This window comes from Bombyx mori, chromosome 10 (assembly GCF_030269925.1).
Source record: "Bombyx mori chromosome 10, ASM3026992v2".
NCBI classification, from domain to species: domain Eukaryota; kingdom Metazoa; phylum Arthropoda; class Insecta; order Lepidoptera; family Bombycidae; genus Bombyx; species Bombyx mori.
Window position 1 is genome coordinate 17,343,391 of NC_085116.1, and position 19,382 is coordinate 17,362,772.

At 41.4% G+C, this 19,382-nt stretch overlaps 1 protein-coding gene across 2 annotated transcripts in view; it reads left to right on the forward strand.

Moving 5' to 3' along the window:
* Positions 1-9,972: 9,972 nt before the first annotated feature.
* Positions 9,973-19,382, forward strand: part of LOC101745698 (mucin-5AC) — a 61,815-nt gene continuing 52,405 nt past the window's right edge. Inside the window, exons 1-2 of one of the 2 annotated variants that reach the window (XM_062670774.1) lie at positions 9,973-10,935; positions 11,636-11,908. In XM_062670774.1, coding sequence (XP_062526758.1) covers positions 11,901-11,908 — 8 coding nt within the window. In that variant the 5' untranslated portion in view covers positions 9,973-10,935; positions 11,636-11,900. Of the gene's footprint in view, positions 10,936-11,582; positions 11,909-19,382 lie in introns of those variants that run through there. The other variant, XM_004921499.5, reaches the window with a different exon arrangement.

Consider the following 19,382-nt stretch of genomic DNA (forward strand, 5'->3'; position numbering starts at 1 on the left):
TTACAGATTCTATATTATTTAAACATTGGGCATACACATTGTGGAGTCCAGGCGACATATGTTCGTAAGCCCTTCGCAGTGCCCCTGACGGTTATTAGAACCCATAGAACCCAATACTAAATCCATGCTGCCATGCCATGGGCGAGAGAAATGAGGTTGGAGACTCAACTGTACTGCATAGTAACTGTATCATCCTTCTAATCGAAATTTAGAAAGCAAGCTAGCCCACAAACACTGCTCGCCGAATTTCTCGCTGGATCTTTTGACTAAGTCGCGGTTCCGATCAGGTGGTAAATTCAGCAGAGCACTGCTCTTGCTAGGGCCAGGGTTAGAACACTTTCAGGTTGTGTCCATGAACTCACTTACCAGCCAAAGCGTAGCTGGAATAACCCGGTAGGTTGCCAGCGAATAAGTAGGGAAAAAAGTTTCACGGCAGAAATACGCACAATGCGAGCTCACAATGCCACCAATAGGCTCTACCACCCATGCGAGTTCTGCGACTCTATGGAGTTAGTTGCTCTCACTATCTCGTATACTCTGCGGCAGGAGCTGTCGTAAATTTTATTATGATTGCATTCATAAAGCTACTTGTTACAATTTATGTGGCCGACATAAAGAGAAAACAATATAAATGTAAAGTGAACATTTGTACCGTATATTTGTATACAGTAATTATTTCTATGTCTGAAACAAGAGATAATTGTTGCTTTTTTGCCGTTTTTTTCCTTTTTGTGTACAATAAATTATTGATATTAAATAAAAATAATTACGAAGAGGCTGTGGACCATGGCAATACCTGACATTGAAAGGTCTTTCCACGTCCACGTGGTAATCCGGTAAGACACTGAGGGTTAGATTAACTCATTTGCTGAAGTATGCTAACAGGCTTAGAAGCTTGTGTGGACAGGTCATCTCACCCAAAAACCATACAAACACTTGGAAATTTGAAAGCTTATGTGACTGACACTAAATGTGCTTGTAGCTAATCAAAGCGGCTACAGTTGGTGACAAAATCCTTCAGAATGTCCGTTGACGCACGATGCAATGCACACAATAGGAGGATGTCAATGCAAAACAAATTTAATTATTTGTGACGTCACGCCACAACCTATCGTGACTTAAAGGTCCATTTTGTATTGATGCCAAACACTTGTGGCTGCAGATTGGCTTCAAAATGGAATAAATAATGTTGTTTTGTCAACAGGTCAGAGGTTTTTATAATGATAGGTTATCTGTCTATCTGAATATAGAAGGGGCATGCTATTCCGGTCACAAAAAGTTTCTACTACCTACTATTCCAATCACCCGTTTCTAAAACTAACACCCTCACCCTGTTTTCCGACATAATTGTAGGTGCTCCAGAATATTTTTATTTATATTTGCTCCATGAAAACGAAGTTTTAATTAGATGAAATTAGATGAACAGAATTAGATGAATCTGTTATTTAATGTGGGATGAAATGTAATGAACGGGTGGAATTAAAGAATTAAATTCCAAGTGAAACGATTTTGTTTCTAAAATGTAACAATTCAATAATTTGAAGAAGCGGTCTTCTTTCCTCGCGTTTCCGCCTAAAATTCTTGTCCAGAAGTATACAAGCCGATAGTACCAGTGTAATAATATTGACTTGTCATATTATTATTATGGGTTATATTCTCAATATTAAACGTCTTCTACGGTCAAGAGCTGAAACTTTCTATTATGGAAACCGGAACCGCAAATACATTAATGAGAAGAGCATAAGCTTACCGAGAACCGTATAGACGCGGGATAGCCCGGTTCCCGCAGTACAATAACCAGAGCCAATGTTTATTAAAACGAACTGAATATTTTCATAGAATACTCCGAAGTTCTCGGTACGGTGATCAAACTAACAAAATGAGGTATGGTTTACATTGCAGTTACCGAGAAGATGACGCACGTGACATGAGGATAACGGCTCTCCATTCTCAATATTGGTCATTAGTTTTCGTTTGGGTTATTAGAGTCTGCGTGTTTATGTACTTATTGGCTAGAACTGACCGCCTATCTACTACGGCTGTCTCGAGTTGCAGACATGACAATAAATTATTATTGCTTCAGTAATTTTGGCTTAGGAGCAAAACTGGGTAAAACTAATATTAATTTTGTTTAGCTAATACGGCCCGGAAAGGCTCGTCTGGTGATAATTTGGCATCGGAGTCCATAGAAATCACAACATGAATAATTGACACATGAGGTTGAAGTCTTAAATGTATTGTTATTCGTAGTTGCAGTATCTCCACCGTGTATTTCACGGTATCTTGAACCCCCAGAAACAATTTTGAGTCCCGACAAGTCCGTACCTCAGTTCTGATGTTTCCGCAACATATCAGTTTTACTGTTTGATGGAGCTTCAAGATTTTCATACCGACTTAATAATAAATAAAGTAGGTAGTAGTACTTTTGAAAAACGGAATAGATTGTAGAGGTTCCCAGTGTTAAAACTCGGATAACTTGATAGAGACAAGCGCGTGGTATGTTGTTGGGATGTCTTTGAACTAACAAAAACAGCAATCGAAAATAAAGTTAAATAAAATCTTAAAACAAATGTAATACAGCCCCCTGTCTACGCTACTGCCAGGCTTGAAGATACTTTTCGGCCAATTCATCACAAAAGTCGTATTCCGCTGAGCTAGGACCTACCGGCGCTGGTTGCTGACTCAGGAACGATCACGCCACACCTTATGCTATGTAATATGATCATGCCTTGCCAACTGTATTAAACGAAAGTGTTGCAACACAGTTGTTATTTTGCTAGACTAATAGCTGACAATTTGTTTTTAGCCGATTAAATCGAAGAAGAGCTATGTTCATTTATGTTGTAATAAAATGTAGGTAATATTTAGATTTCTAATATTAGTTCTCTATGAGCTTTTAAACGACTTATCGTATTTTGGTAATTAAAGCATCATTCACTCTGTATGCTGTTTTTGCCTTAATACCATTATTTCATGCGGCCACCGTCCTCGTCGAACCCGTCGCTTGCGACGAAGGGCTCGACGTGTGAATTAACCCATAGACACAGCCCACTAAGCTTCTCGCCGGATCTTCTCAGTGGGTCGTGTTTCAGATCTGGTGGTAGATTCTGCGAAGCACTGCTCTTGCTAGGATCAGTGTCAGCAACACTCCGGTTTGAGCCCCGTGAGCTCACCTACATGTTAGGGCGAAGCTGAAATAGTCTCTCAAGGCTATCAGCATAGGCAGGAAGAAAAAAAATATTTCATTGAATCAAATCCACGGGTGCTCATGATAGTGTATATTCATTTAACTATAATATCGTATCGCATATCGTCTTAGCAAAAATGTATTTATTTTAAAATTATCTACTAATGTCATTGTCGAATTATTACTAATTTAATGCATTCGAGATCGTTGGGGTTATTTGGGGTAAAAATAACTTCTTTGTTTTTTTTATTTATTGCCCTTGTAGGCAGACGAGCATACGGTCCACCTGATGGTGAGTGGTAACCGTCGCCCATGGACTTCAGCAATGCCAGGGGCAGAGCCAAGCCGCTGCCTACCGCGTATGTATGTAGTTTACTAATTTGTAAATAGATTAATTTAATCATCTATTTTAATTAAGATTGATGATGAACTTACTTCGCAATGCAAACTTAAAAAAAAACGGATTCGAAATATAATTCCTAAACTAAAAATAAACACATTACAATTACCTTTGAGTTCGGCTACTGTATAGTAGGTATGTAAAGCAGCACGATATTCACAAATGTAATATTTGCGTGTAACCTGATTGTACAATCAAATTAGCATATTATTATTCAATTAATTTCACTGTGAATATTAACGGAGTCAATAACCTGATTTTGTATATGACACACATTTTATGAATATGTTAAACAAAATGTTTGTGTATTTTCCTTCGGTCCTCGGGCAGATGCAATTTTTTTAAAGCAATTGCTTACCTGACCGTTGGTCATCGACGACTTGTGTTGGAACAGTCATATCTCAAGGTGAGTTTCGGTTTTCACATTGTGATGTCTATGGGCTCAAGTGATCACTTAACAATTAGGTGTGTCGTATTGTCGTTTACAGATACATATCTACTAGTAAAAAAGGGTTTTAGTGACATTGGACTCCGACAAAGCTGATACAAACGCGACGCTAGAGGTTTTTTTTTATTCCTTAGATAGGTGGACGAGCTCACAGCCCACCTGGTGTTAAGTCGTTACTGGAGTCCATAGATATCTATAACGGAAATGCGCCACCCACCTTGAGATATAAGCTCTAAGGTCTCAAGTATAGTTACAGTATAATTATAGCTTCCCATAATCACTTAAAATCATCTAGACCCTGAACTCAGCTGCTAGTCTACAACTTGAAAAATACACCAGCCCGTAGGAGCCGCTGCGCATCATGAGGCGTGAGGTCGAAATCTCCATGACATTCTGTCTCTAGTTAGTTTGTCTCCAATTAGGTATAGCAACGCAAGATTATGGTCATTGGCGAATTATATGGTGTACGTTATAATTAGCACACATGAAAGGCGGGTGTGCGTGTACTTATTATAGGAACACGCTCATTGGACCGGATGGGATAGCATTACCCAGGGCTGGTTCCAACAGATACTTATTTCTTCATATTGAAATTTCTTTTTAGCGTAGACGTGTCGGATGCTACCCCTGCCGATAGCCACTTAAGTTACCAGTGATTTGGTAGGGGAAAAAAGCTGCAGAGACCACATTACCGTCCATCTTTAGAAGTTTGAAGTCTCCGTTTCACGTGAACAGTAGCTTTATTGCTTTTCAGATCAGAACGCGTATTTGCTTCTTAAACCAAAATATCAGCCAAGTTGGTCAGTGGATCGAGGATAGAATGGTGAATATTTATGTTCTAATACCTAATATTTTCTAAAAATATTTATATTGCTCTAAAGAATTCAGATAGATGAAAAACGACTGACATCACAAAGTCAATGCCATTTTAAAGTCGAGGTCGTGATGATGGGGATATAGTAGCTATCTGAGGATGCTGGAGTTAACAAACTGATTAGGATCTAGACAGACTTCAGTTATGTAAAACCCCGTAAAAGTACTTACTGAGTAGAAATTATTATTAAATACTGATCATAACTAGTCAGGTCATAAGTATTGTCACACAGTAAAAAATTTTCTTTTAGAATGCTGGCCACAAAAAAGTTTATTGAATTCGAATTTCGAATTGTTCATGAAAATAAAAATGTATACTTTTAGAATTTTACTCATTTTTAAATATGGAGTGGACGCTTAAAGAAGACCGTGTTGCAGTTATTGCGTTGCATCGTTGCGGTTACGCGCCAATTCAAATTTTTAACATACTGTAAAATTTGAATATAACCAAAAGATTCGTTTATCGTACCATCAAACGATACAATGAAGACTCTAGTGTAGATGACAGGTCAAGAAGTGGTCACCCTCGGTCTGTTAGGACTCCAGCAGTGATAAAAGCTGTGAAGGCGCGAATTCAAAGAAATCCCAAACGTAAGCAGAAACTGTTGGCCTTTCAGATGGGGTTAAGCAGACCACGGTGAAAAGGGTGTTAAATGAAGACTTAGGGCTTCGGGCATATCGAAGAAAAACAGGACATCGTTTGAATGCTCGTCTAATGGACCTGAGACTGAAGAGATGCCGCGCTTTATTGAAGCGGTATGCGGGAAAAAAATATCGGGAAATTCTTTTTTCGGATGAAAAAATTTTTACCGTAGAAGAGAGCTACAACAAACAAAATGATAAGGTGTACGCACACAGTAGTGAAGAAGCGAGCAACCGTATTCCGCGTGTCCAACGAGGTCATTTTCCATCCTCGCTCATGGTATGGTTGGGAGTTTCTTATTGGGGCTTAACAGAGGTACATTTTTGTGAGAAAGGTGTAAAAACGAATGCAGTTGTGTATCAAAATACAGTCCTGACGAACCTTGTGGAACCTGTTTCTCATACCATGTTCAATAACAGGCACTGGGTATTCCAACAAGATTCGGCGCCAGCTCATAGAGCGAAGAGCACACAAGACTGGCTGGCGGCGCGTGAAATCGACTTTATCCGACACGAAGACTGGCCCTCCTCCAGTCCAGATTTGAATCCGTTAGATTACAAGATATGGCAACACTTGGAGGAAAAGGCGTGCTCAAAGCCTCATCCCAATTTGGAGTCACTCAAGACATCCTTGATTAAGGCAGCCGCCGATATTGACATGGACCTCGTTCGTGCTGCTATAGACGACTGGCCGCGCAGATTGAAGGCCTGTATTCAAAATCACGGAGGTCATTTTGAATAAACTTTAGTGTCATAAGAATCTATGTTTTGTTAAGTTCATTTTGGTATATGAATGGTTACATAATGAATAAACTTGTTTCAATTATTTTACATTAAACATGTGACAGAATTTATGACCTGACTAGGTATATGCAATCTAAGCGCAATCTCCATCCTTGCTATAAACTACGTAACCATAATGCATAATGCATATTAGATGCAATGCACTCGATACGTAATTATGAACACTCGTAAAAAAATATTAATATATTCGTATCTGTATCTCGCTTTAAGTGGTTTACGAGGTGTATAGAAAGCCTAAGGAATAATAGGAAATTCGTAGAATACCTTGATTCCCTCCCTGCACCAGACACAGCGGGACCGGACCGTGAAACGAATATTCCTGTGAACCGGAATGATGCGCTTGAAGCTCGAACGAAAATAACCACTTCAGTTTTACGACACGTCCCTGAAATTACTAGCAGCGAGCACGTAATTGGTACTAGTGCTCCATTAAGTGGAGTAGGACGCGTTGCAGGGCTAGCACAGGTTGGTTACAAGGTCCTGCTTGTTTTTGCCACGAAGTCAAGATGTAGTTGATAAATAGAATAGTCATTGCTCTAATGCATGGTACCATTAGGTGAGCTGCACTAGTCAGTCGCGATATGTTTCGAGAAGTTTCTGCCCTGGCATATATTTCATAGGAGCAGAAAACATATAACTAGTCAGGTCATAAGTATTGTCACACAGTAAAAACTTTTCTTTTAGAATGCTGGCCACAAAAAAGTTTATTGAATTCGAATTTCGAATTGTTCATGAAAATAAAAATGTATACTTTTTAGAATTTTACTCATTCTTAAATATGGAGTGGACGCTTAAGAAGACCGTGTTGCAGTTATTGCATTGCATCGTTGCGGTTACGCGCCAATTCAAATTTTTAACATAATGAAAAATTTGAATATAACCAAAAGATTCGTTTATCATACCATCAAACGATACAATGAAGACTCTAGTGTAGATGACAGGTCAAGAAGTGGTCGCCCTCGGTCTGTTAGGACTCCAGCAGTGATAAAAGCTGTGAAGGCGCGAATTCAAAGAAATCCCAAACGTAAGCAGAAACTGTTGGCCCTTCAGATGGGGTTAAGCAGAACCACGGTGAAAAGGGTGTTAAATGAAGACTTAGGGCTTCGGGCATATCGAAGAAAAACAGGACATCGTTTGAATGCTCGTCTAATGGACCTGAGACTGAAGAGATGCCGCGCTTTGTTGAAGCGGTACGCGGGAAAAAAAAATCGGGAAATTCTTTTTTCGGATGAAAAAATTTTTACCGTAGAAGAGAGCTACAACAAACAAAATGATAAGGTGTACGCACACAGTAGTGAAGAAGCGAGCAACCGTATTCCGCGTGTCCAACGAGGTCATTTTCCATCCTCGCTCATGGTATGGTTGGGAGTTTCTTATTGGGGCTTAACAGAGGTACATTTTTGTGAGAAAGGTGTAAAAACGAATGCAGCTGTGTATCAAAATACAGTCCTGGCGAACCTTGTGGAACCTGTTTCTCATACCATGTTCAATAACAGGCACTGGGTATTCCAATAAGATTCGGCGCCAGCTCATAGAGCGAAGAGCACACAAGACTGGCTGGCGGCGCGTGAAATCGACTTCATCCGGCACGAAGACTGGCCCTCCTCCAGTCCAGATTTGAATCCGTTAGATTACAAGATATGGCAACACTTGGAGGAAAAGGCGTGCTCAAAGCCTCATCCCAATTTGGAGTCACTCAAGACATCCTTGATTAAGGCAGCCGCCGATATTGACATGGACCTCGTTCGTGCTGCGATAGACGACTGGCCGCGCAGATTGAAGGCCTGTATTCAAAATCACGGGAGTCATTTTGAATAAACTTTAGTGTCATAAGAATCTATGTTTTGTTAAGTTCATTTTGGTATATGAATGGTTACATAATGAATAAACTTGTTTCAATTATTTTACATTAAACATGTGACAGAATTTATGACCTGACTAGGTATAATTCTATCTCATTGGTAATTATATTATTTTTGTGAATCGAAGTACGAGTATGGAGTGATCTCAAATATAGTACTATGAACATTATAATATACCAAAGTAACCTGAGTGTTATAATGAAAATGTTTACCAGCCATTTTCTCTGTCTTCGACTTATTAACGAGGCTGCAGTAGAAAAGTAGGATTCATTTTGTTTATTAACTCTGCACTCACATGTCAAATCACTCACAAATCTGAGAACTTAAAGTAAACAATAAATTATTAAACAGAAATAATAAAAAAAACACCAATTTATCGGTTTAACAAACAATGAAATGTAATTACGATAAAAACAATAGGAACGTGTGAATCACCTCTGTGGCACAGTGCCGGTTGAGTTGTCGCCGTCGGGCCACGGTCCGTTGATATTACATCTTGACTTTGAACGCGGCCTTAGCAGTACCGGGGAAAATCAATAATTGACCGCATCATTTTTAAGGCGATTTTGTACAAACTTTATCTAATAATGCCTAGTAGTTGTAAAACTCAGCCGCGCTAAGCTGCGTCTATCGCGAAATATTACATTGAGCCCGCAGGTCACGGAGCGACTAGAACGCCATCCTGTTATACCAAAATTTTATCCCAGCTTCAATAATGGTTGTATAAAGTTCCGACTAAATGTGTTAAACTACGGTAGGGCCCTAAAATTTCTTGGGCCCGCGGTCTGCTCCCAACACCTTGCAGGTCGTCAAGTACCACATACCCCGAGCGCCCCCGAGGCGCGGGGACCTCTTGGAAGGTACAGCCCAGGCTCGAAAAAAAAAACGCACGAATGAAATAAATATTAACTTTCGCGGCTTTCGACGTGGTTTTCGCAGTGAAGCCAGGTCACCTGACATTAAGCGGTCACTGAAGCGAATAACATACCGAGATTAACTCCGTTGTCCTTCTTAAAACATGACGAAGTATTGCATTATTATAATACAGACAAATAGCATATAGAAGTCGTCGTGGCCTAAAGAATAAAACATTCGCTGCATTCGTGTCCAGTGATGCGACCGTGGGGGTGGTTTTTCTAATCAAATACTATTTTCATGTCTTCCACGAAGAACGAACAATATTGTGTAGTAAAAGTCAAACTTGGTAAAAAATATAATTTGCATAATCACTGCGGGCAGGGCGTCTTGTGAGCCCGCCCGGCCTCTATCCCGGTAAAGTTTCAGTTTAAAGGGTGGGACAGAACTTATACTATATAACGGAGTCTTAAACATGATATCTCAATGCGGGTGGCGGCTATCACGCAGTAATGTCTGAGTACTACTGAACATCAGATGGGCAGAAACCCTGGTCACTCGTCTAAGCGATCAAAAATTCTTTGTAAAATGACTGACATCGGACTGGCAACGGATCACAACTATGTCTACATTGAAATGTTTAAACCTTAAACTCCGATTGAAGAAGTTTCATAACGCCGAGGGATCATGGAGGAAAGTCGTACTCATGAATGTGATTTCTTCACAAGACCACTGTCAAGTTTTCATTTATTAAAAATTTTATTTGTCTGCGGCACGGCGTGACTGGTAGCTGGAGTCATTGAATTAACATCAAGCTCGATGTGATTGTGGTAATTGAGTCACGTTGACTCGACTGCGCATCGCAATCCTCCGAAACCACATACCGGTGGTAGTTCATGTAGTGGGCCTACGTTAGCCTGGCAAGACGCAATTTCGGCGATATTATAGTTATCTTATACCTTTAAACGAGCAATTCTTGTATATTAACATATATGTATACTTAGTCTGGCCATAAATACTGTCACAATTAAAAAAAAAATAATCTATGGCAAATAACATTAATTACTTTTACAGTGTGTTAGTTTAATACATAAAAAGTATAAAAAGCTTATTCGAAGTGGTCTCCATTGGCTGCAATACAGTCATTTAAACGTTGAGGCTAGTTATCAATAGAAGCATGCACTCTTTCCATGGGAAAAATTTTCACTGCCAATCGTATAGATTGTTTTAGGGACTCCAAATTATCATGGCGTTTAGAGCAAGCCGTACTCTCTAAAACTGACCATAAATCATAATCCAGCGGATTAAGATCGGGCCTAGACTTCATAAAATTTAGTACACAGGAGATTTCGGGGGCGATAAATCGATCTAGCTACGATTTATTTTCAGAAAATGTTGTTTTATTCGTATTTTCAATAATCAACTCTTCCCGACATCTATTGGCGAATAATAATACTATTTTTCTTAATTGAGGGCAACTAACCGCTTTAAAGACACAACAAAATGTCGTTTTAAAAAAAAAACCGGTCATCATCTCGTTATATTTATGAGCTCTAATGTCAGAGCCATGAGTACGTTTGCCTTTACATCCATAAGCATATATCAAAATGGAACACAAACGAAAACGACTTCGGCTGCTCTACCATCAAGGAGATGCGAAAGCATCGATGTCAGATCGTTTTTAGTTTTTTCATAAATGGCTATCTGTAATGAAAAACATCCTTTTTGAAATGAATGCATTAAGTATTGTTCTATCGTTTGTCAGCAAGAAACAAGAGACTGCAAGAATTAAATGTCTCGATGCTCTAATGATTAGGGGACGTGAATGCTGGACCACGGGAGGGGGCGTCGAGCCCTGGTCTGAGTGAGTTTGTTGAACGTATATATCAATCACCGCGGTATTGATTTTGTTCTGGCTACGCAGCTAATATTATTTTCATTTACAAAATCAGCGAAAAGTCCTAGATGCTTAAAAAAACAACATTCTAGATTTTGGCTTAGATCAGTGGACTTGCTTACGTGTTGTCCATCTAGCAATGTTAAGTGATGATATTTATTAACAACTAGCTGACCCGGCAGACTTCGTAGTGCCTCAATCGATAAATGAAAGACACATCAAGGGGACACATCAAAGGAAAAACAAAATTGTTTGTTTTTATATAATTCCGAGTTTTTTTATATTTTCTTACTTTTTAAACCTTCCCTGGACTTTCACGAATAATTCAAGACCAAAATTAGCTAAATCGGTCCAGCCGTTCTCGAGTTTTAGCGAGACTAACGAACAGCAATTCATTTTTATATAATAATATAGAGATTATAACTTTAATGCTTATAGCCTACTTATAGAAAAACAAGTGGGAAGAGGTTATGAAGTTATGTGTATATAAAATACGGTAGAGACTTCGCCTTCATGCTTCAAGTACCGGTAGGAAAATTCACGATGTGATGTCTATGAACGATTCAGATAATCTGTAGGCTGGGTTACCCATACATGCAACTATCTATCTTTGTTTATTTGTGTGAAAGCTTCCAGATTGATTCAATGTTAATATAAAGTTTGTTAGGGCAAATCTCCGCGGAATAGGGCAGCGCGTTGCCAGTAGTCACCACTAAATCGTCAAGTGATGCACTGAAGGACGAAGCGAGTATGGCGGGCTGGAGGGCAGCTCCGCAGCCGCTGGTCCCACGGCGGGCTGCGGGCTGCGACACTCGCGTTCCACCCACCGCTGCGGACGCACGTTATGGCGGCCACGCGCTAACTGAAAATCGTGCAGTGCTGTGAATTGTACGCTCCAATCTCTTCGAATAACAATTCAATTACAAAACATCATGATAAGGTATGTATTATATTGTTCTGTTATTAAAATAACGACCGTGGCACAGACGGTCTAATTTTCCTCTGGGAAATCCGCCGCGTCCCGTGAATCCGTGGATTTTTGTAGGGTTAGCTTTATTGACCCGAAATCGCATGTTTGTCGTGTAAAACGGTATCTGTTACGGTATACGACGGGACGGGCCGCCTTCGACGCGTCTCGACGCTGGATATTTGCTTAATCTGAACAAACTGAATGAGAGGTCACGAAATTACATTAAGGTTGGCTGACTGTTGACTCAGTGGTCCATCGGAATCTGGTTTGTGCGGAAACTACAGCATTTCGGGTCACGGATAGGGCTTTTTCGCGAGAAATCTTCGTTCGGAAATAACCACAACGTCTTTACTTAAAAACAAGTTTAAAAAAGTCAACTTAAGGAAAATCGTCCACCATTTATGAGTATGATACGTTTTATGAACACAATTCCATTTCATAAGCCTACTGTAATATAAATAGCATACAGAACAGTGTGTAATTAGAACAATCAAATGCAAGTAACGGAACGTGTTTAATTGTTGCATTATTACGAATGGCGTTATAAAGATTGATGTACCGGTGTTATGATGAACGGAATCTAGCACGTCGATCGCCGTCTGAAGGCTGAACAGTAGATCTTCGGAGAATTTTAATTAGTGACGCAATGACCTCAACTCGCATCTTTTTGCATAACGTCGAAAAAAAAGCAAAAACCAGTTGTATCATAATCGCAAAAACCGACAGCGTGAGTCAGTCTCTTGGTTCGTGCTAGTGAGCCGGTCACATCCTTGCATGCTTCTCATTCGAAGAGACGAAAGTCTTGGATGCGCAATATCCATTTTCATAAAAAAATAATTCGCGAAGCTGAGCACTTTACTGTTACTTTTAGTGGCAGTATAATTTAATTTATTGGTCCCGGTAATGTGGAGGCTATGTTTGTCCATTTTTATTTAAATAATTACGTTGCGGTCCATTTGTCATATTATATGCTGTTTTAAGAAATCTAAAAACTTTTGTTTATTATTTAACTGGCTTTTCGAATTTCATACTTAATTTCTATTTAATATCATTAAACTAGATTTTTTCGTTTATAATGGAACTTTTCAAACAAGTGCGAAAAGCTCTGCGCTCCTGAGCTTGACATTTTCTTGTTTTAGGTGCTGATAGGTGGACGAGCTTACGACTCAATTAACTTTAAGTTATTGCGATATTACAATGTAAATGCAGCCATCCAATGCAGCAATCATTGAGATATGAGGTCGAAATCTTAAATATGTTGCATAACAACTACCACGACCCTCAAACCGGTGCGCATTACTACACTACGGCCTAGTAATGGGCAGGAGGGTGGCGGCAGTCCGCTGTATGTTCTATTAACAGCATCTTGCTCCTTAGTAGGCAGTTTTTCAAGCGAATCACCGGGTTGTCACTGTCGTCTATGGGCACTGGCAATACCAGTGGCACATGCGTACCGCTACCAGCGGTGAATTGGTTTACATTGCCGGCCGGCCCCAATGATTGTTCTCAATAGCTCTGCGATTAGACCCGCGCAGTATCTAGGTCACAATACCGTGTAATCATTTACGACGCTAGAGACACACAGATGGACTCGCAATCTTTCGATTGTATGTAGATTTGCTTTTTGGCAGTAGACTGGGTTATAAACTAGCACGGATTGTTACCAAGCCTGATTTAGCTATAGGCGTATTTAGGTTCGAAGGATATGATGAATTTCTGGTCGTAAGCCTGTCTACTTATCGGCTTTTTTTCTCCTACCTATGCTGATAGCCCTAACATGTAGGTGAGCTCTCGGGGCTCAAACTGCGACGTCGCTCGTCTTTTATGGAGAGATACTATAGGATTGGAGTTATGGTCGTCGAGCTCCACTACAGTACACGGGTCTTTCTTCGCTGGCAGTGTTGATTCTTTCTCTGGTTGCTCGGATTGTCGGTAATCCTGAGCACGCGGCTGTTTGAAGCCTCTGGATCTACGGATGGGCTTTAGTTCATTTTCTATATTGCACCGTATGGTCTATAGGGAGTGCTTTGAGAAGTTTGTGGGAACAGATCCGTTATTCCTTTTTACCATCGCACCGCGATCATCAAAGTTCATTTCTTCTTCCTGAAACTATTGGGTTCATGCACTTTGAATTTCTAGAGATTGTTGTCGTCACGTAGCGAAGGTTCTAGAATAAAATTACATTCCAGTGGAGCCCTTAGCAAGCAATGCTTGTAACCGCTTACGATTTGGTCGTAGGGTCGCAGGCTCGCCTGTCGGTGATGGCAATAAAAAACGACCCTCGTTATGTAAGAAATAAAATTTACAATACTATAATAGTTATATACTAGTTGCTAAATGGTTGCTAAGTCGTCAGTATTTTGACATTGACGTAGTCCTGACATTGTTGACGTTCGTATTTAACTATCAACCAGTGAATATAGTTTTATTTTAAACCAGTAGTCCCTCAGTAGTTGAAATTCGATTTTAATTATAATAATTGAAATTATAAGTTTGAACATTATTATGGTTCTATTGTCAGAAACTATTATACTTCTAATCACATATTTGGCCAAGATTACACTAGACAAATAATATTAAAGACAAACAATATTAACCTATTCTCAATTTGCCAACAGACTAACAAAGAAGTATAAATGCGTGTGTGTGTCAAACACATGGTAGTGTGTGTAATGTATTTTTATTCATAATTTTAAAGAAATATTAGAATTCTGTACTCCGTTTCTATATTCTCTATAAGTGTGGGAAATTTCATACTCCTCCGTCCTCATTATTTTCGTAAAAAGGGGTAAAAAGTATTTTCTTTACGTATTAATATATAGATTATAGTTTTAAAGGAATATAAATGAAAAACTTGTTCGACATTTGATCGCCTGTTTTTTTTATTGCTTAGATGGGTGGACGAGCTCACAGCCCACCTGGTGTTAAGTGGTTACTGGAACTTGAACTTACTGGTTGAGATATAAGCTCTAAGGTCTCAGTATAGTTACAACGGCTGCCCCACCCTTCAAACTGAAACGAATTACTTCTTCACGGTAGAAATAGACAGGGTGGTGGTACCTATCCGTGCGGCCTCACTAGAGGTCTTACCACCAGTAATTACGCAAATTATAATTTTTCGGGTTTGATTTTTATTACACGATGTTATTCCTTCACCATGGAAGTCGATCGTGAATATTTGTTGAGTACGTATTTCATTACAAAAATTGGTACCCGCCTGTGATTCGAAAACCGGTGCATCGCTCAACACGAATGCACCGGACGTCTTATTCTTTAAGCCACGACGACTTCAACTTTTCTCCGACAGAGTAATTTCCTAACATGAGATGTTACTTTATTAGCTTTGTAGGCTATCACGGGCGATGGGCAGGACGAATGAGGATAATATTAGCGGGAGAAATACGCATAATAGTGACAGTGTAACCGGAGCGCAGTATGACTCTAATAGTGTTTGACGCAAGACAACGCGGTAATATAAGCATTTTTGCAGCTTATGTAATTAAAAAAAATCGCGCACATGATATTAGTTTTGTAGTTGTATACGTGAGCGGATACTTGCGTAATCTAATTGTTGGAGCGTTGTGTGAATCGCGAATAAACCTCGTTACAATAAATCCGTGCGACGTCGCGTGGTGTCGCAAGAGCGCGGCGCTTGTCGCCCGGGACTTGCACGGTACGACCGCGCGGAATCGCAATGAGAAACGTGCGAATTCGATCGTGAGTAATTCGGATGGACAGCGATAGTCCGGTACAGTTGCCGTAGTCTGGTACAGTTGCGCAGAGAAGGGTTTTGTTCGATTGGTATTTAGTTACCAGGATTTATTGTTTTTTTTTTTTTTTTATGATTGGAAGTTTACTGGTGGCCCGAAGGCCTTTCCAGTTTCACCAGGACAGGTGGGCGAGCAAAGGCTCAGCCAAGAGGGGTGGGATTTGCTAACAACTGCCCGAGCGCCTCCGAAGGAGACCTAACAACTCAAGAGCAATTGTTTCGCGAATTAATCTACTACCGGATCGGAATCGCGACCCGCTGAGAAGATCCGGCGAGAAACTCAGCGGGCTGATGCATGGGTTAGGTTGCACGTCGACCTCTTTGTCGAGTTCGACGAGTACGGTTACCGGGGTCCCTAAGCCTGCCCCTAGTATTAGAGCTGAAGGCATCTAATGCAAAGGTTATTGGATCTGATGGATCCGTAAGGACGTGTCTAGGGCGTCGACGGTGACTGGCTCCTGCATGATCAGGATTCGGGGAGTAGTCAGCGGCGGCAACGATAAGGCGATTATCATGACGCATAGCCTTATCGAAGTATCGTTCCGACGCTGACTTCATGTATTTCCGAATTGATTCGAGGCCCAGGTCGTCGTGTAGGTCAACGTTCCTCACGAACCACGGAGCCCCGACAGCTAACCTGCAAAAGCGGGATTGTAGGGATTGGAGGGTGTCTATGTGTGTGCGGGCCGCGTGAGCGAACACCACACTCGCGTAAGTCATGACGGGCCTTATGCAAGTTTTGTAAAGTGTCACCTTGTTCCGAAGGGACATTTTACTCCGCTTACAGATCATGGGGTAGAGTCTACCGAGAATAAACGCGGCACGGTCACGGACTGATTTTATATGCGGGCGGAATGTCATCGATGCATCCAGGGTAACGCCCAGGTACTTGACCTTCCTGGCCCAGGGTATGGGTTGTCTAAAGAGAGTAATCGGGGGTGTGAGATTCCTCCTCCTAATCCGGGAGGAAATCCGTGTGGAGCTTCCCCTCTGAAATAGCACCGCAGTACTTTTCGCAGGGTTGATGTCTATGCGCCATTTTCGGAACCACTGTCCTAGGGCTAGGGCTGCGCTCTGAAGCTTCTTCGCGATTAGGGACTTATTTCTACTAGAATAGTAAACAGTCGTGTCGTCGGCGAATAAAGCTAAATGGGTCGGCGGCGACCGGGGAATATCGTTGACGAATAAGCTAAATAGGAGGGGTGAGAGGACAGAGCCTTGCGGGACTCCAGCTGTGAGAGGTCGTGGGGAGGAGCGGGTTCCCTCGACTCGATATCGAAAAGAGGATTTATTGTATCATTAGGCACACTCAAACTTCGTTATCTTTTTTTTTTCGTTATATCTTCTGGTACTTATTAAAATTAACGCATGAAACGTTAAAGATTACAGTACAGTTCAGTAGCCGCCTTGGGTTCTGGAGGCGAAGGCGCTCGCCGCTGACTATCAGTGGCGGGCTGACCTTCGTGCCCAGGGCGTGACACGTCCCAGCCCCAGTGTGGTCGAAGCGCGGAGGGCCCAATCTCGGCGGTCCGTACTGGAGTCATAGTGCAGGTGGCTGTCCGATCCTTCCGCTGGTCGTAGGACCGTCGAGGCGATTCGCCCGGTCCTTGTGGATTGGGTGAATCGTGACAGAGGACGCCTCACTTTCCGGCTCACGCAGGTGCTCACTGGGCATGGTTGTTTCGGAGAGTTCCTGCACCAGATCATAGCCGAGCCGACGGCAGAGTGCCACCATTGTGGTTGCGACTTGGACATGGCAGAGCATACACTCGTCGCCTGCCCCGCATGGGAGGGGTGGCACCGTGTCCTCGTCGCAAAAATAGGAAACGACTTGTCGTTGCCGAGTGTTGTGGCATCGATGCTCGGCGACGACGAGTCGTGGAAGGCGATGCTCGACTTCTGCGAGTGCACCACCTCGCAAAAGGAGGTGGCGGGCGCGTCCCTCCCTGGCCCGCCGCCGTTGAGCGGGGGCCAGGGAGGCGGATCTCGCCCAAGCCATGGACCTCTAAGTGTTTCGGTTCCCCCTCGCATGTCGGCCTGGGGACCGGCGAGTGGGGCCTAAGAAGGCGACGTGCAAGTTGCTCTGCACGCGTTTTACGCAAGAGCATCCGGGTGATGGAAGGCCGGCTATCCTCGAACTACGCTGGTTCTGGCCCAGCGGGGTATTCCGTAGGATAACTCACTCGAACCGGCGCCATCTAGGCGGGCTTCGGATAGCCTGCTGTCCGAGAGGGCTGGTGGTCGTGGCGCTGATGACCACCGGTCCGGCGTCCCGAGGGGGAGGGTGATGGGAGAGATGTGCTCCGCACTAAACGCTTCACTTTCCCCCCTTTGCCTTTTCGTGAGTTCTGTCTCATGCGAGGTTTGGACGTTGGTTGTTGAGCGACAGGAGGTTTTAGTCAGTTCGACTCCACCCCCATCCTCAGTGGAGGGCGGAAGTCCGGCGATTTCCTCCTGAACAAAAAAAATACAGTTCAGTAGTTCATCCGGGCTCGGCTGTCACTAGAGACCACACCGCTTCCAAAGGACGAGTGCTTAGACAGCGTTATGAAAAAATCGTTGAAAAGTATATTTCGAGATAAATTCTAAAATATACAGCGCTAGAAGCTACGTGCCTTATCAATATCAACAAAAGTGTTGCCACAAGACACAAGGACTGACAATGCGGTAATAAAGAAACTGCGCTTCAGCAATACTTGATTTTTGTATAAAGATTAAAAAATCTGATTCTTGCTACATCATTTTATTTTCGGAACAACGATAGATAACTATAGGTAAAAGTTGTGTCCCAGTAGTCGTCAAAAGGCTTGCTTTACTCGCCTCCTAGGTTCACCACCAGCAAGACTGGTATTTTGAGACCCTGAAAATCACAACGTGAATGCCTCCACCAACTCTAAGACAAAGGATGTACTATATTTAGTTGTTTCGTCCTTCGTACAGGAACGTATAAGTATTTGTCACAAATAAAAAGTTTAAGAAACACACCTTGTAGAAACAATCATGTTACATACATAGATGGTGCCTCTGAAAAATAAAATAAAAGTTTTGCAAAAAATGTGGCTGTCTATTTCCTATGAAATGTTATTTATATTATAATCCACGTATTTATTAATTGAAGGTGAAATTTAAGAAATCCCGGTTAAAATCCACTGAAAAATCATTTCTCAAAAAAACCGCGTAGGTATGTACTTTATACGCACACAAGGACTTAGGTATACTTGTTTAGGGTAATTGAATTATGTTGTAATATTAGTATAAAAATTGAAATTCGCATAAAATATTTATTTAATCATTAATAATTTACTTACATAAATACAGCCTCAAATCTTGATACGCGGCTAACAAACTCTTGCAATGAAAATCACAACAACGTAACAAATCATGTGTTAGATCGACATGCGGCGGCTTATCGCGCGCTTAAATACAAGTTTCAAAATTTAACTTCAAAAATCTAGGTCTACAAGTGATGTGAATTATTTGTAATTCGTTCGCAATTTTTGTAGCTACACATACATTACTTTAAATTTTAGTTGGTATCACGTGCACTAAAGTGATTCACGTTTTCTCCCAGGTCTATTGTTTACTGAAATAAAAATATCCAATGCTTCAGCATACATTTATAATAATACAAGCTTTATACGAGGTTCCACTAGCGTTAATCATGAGGACTTATAG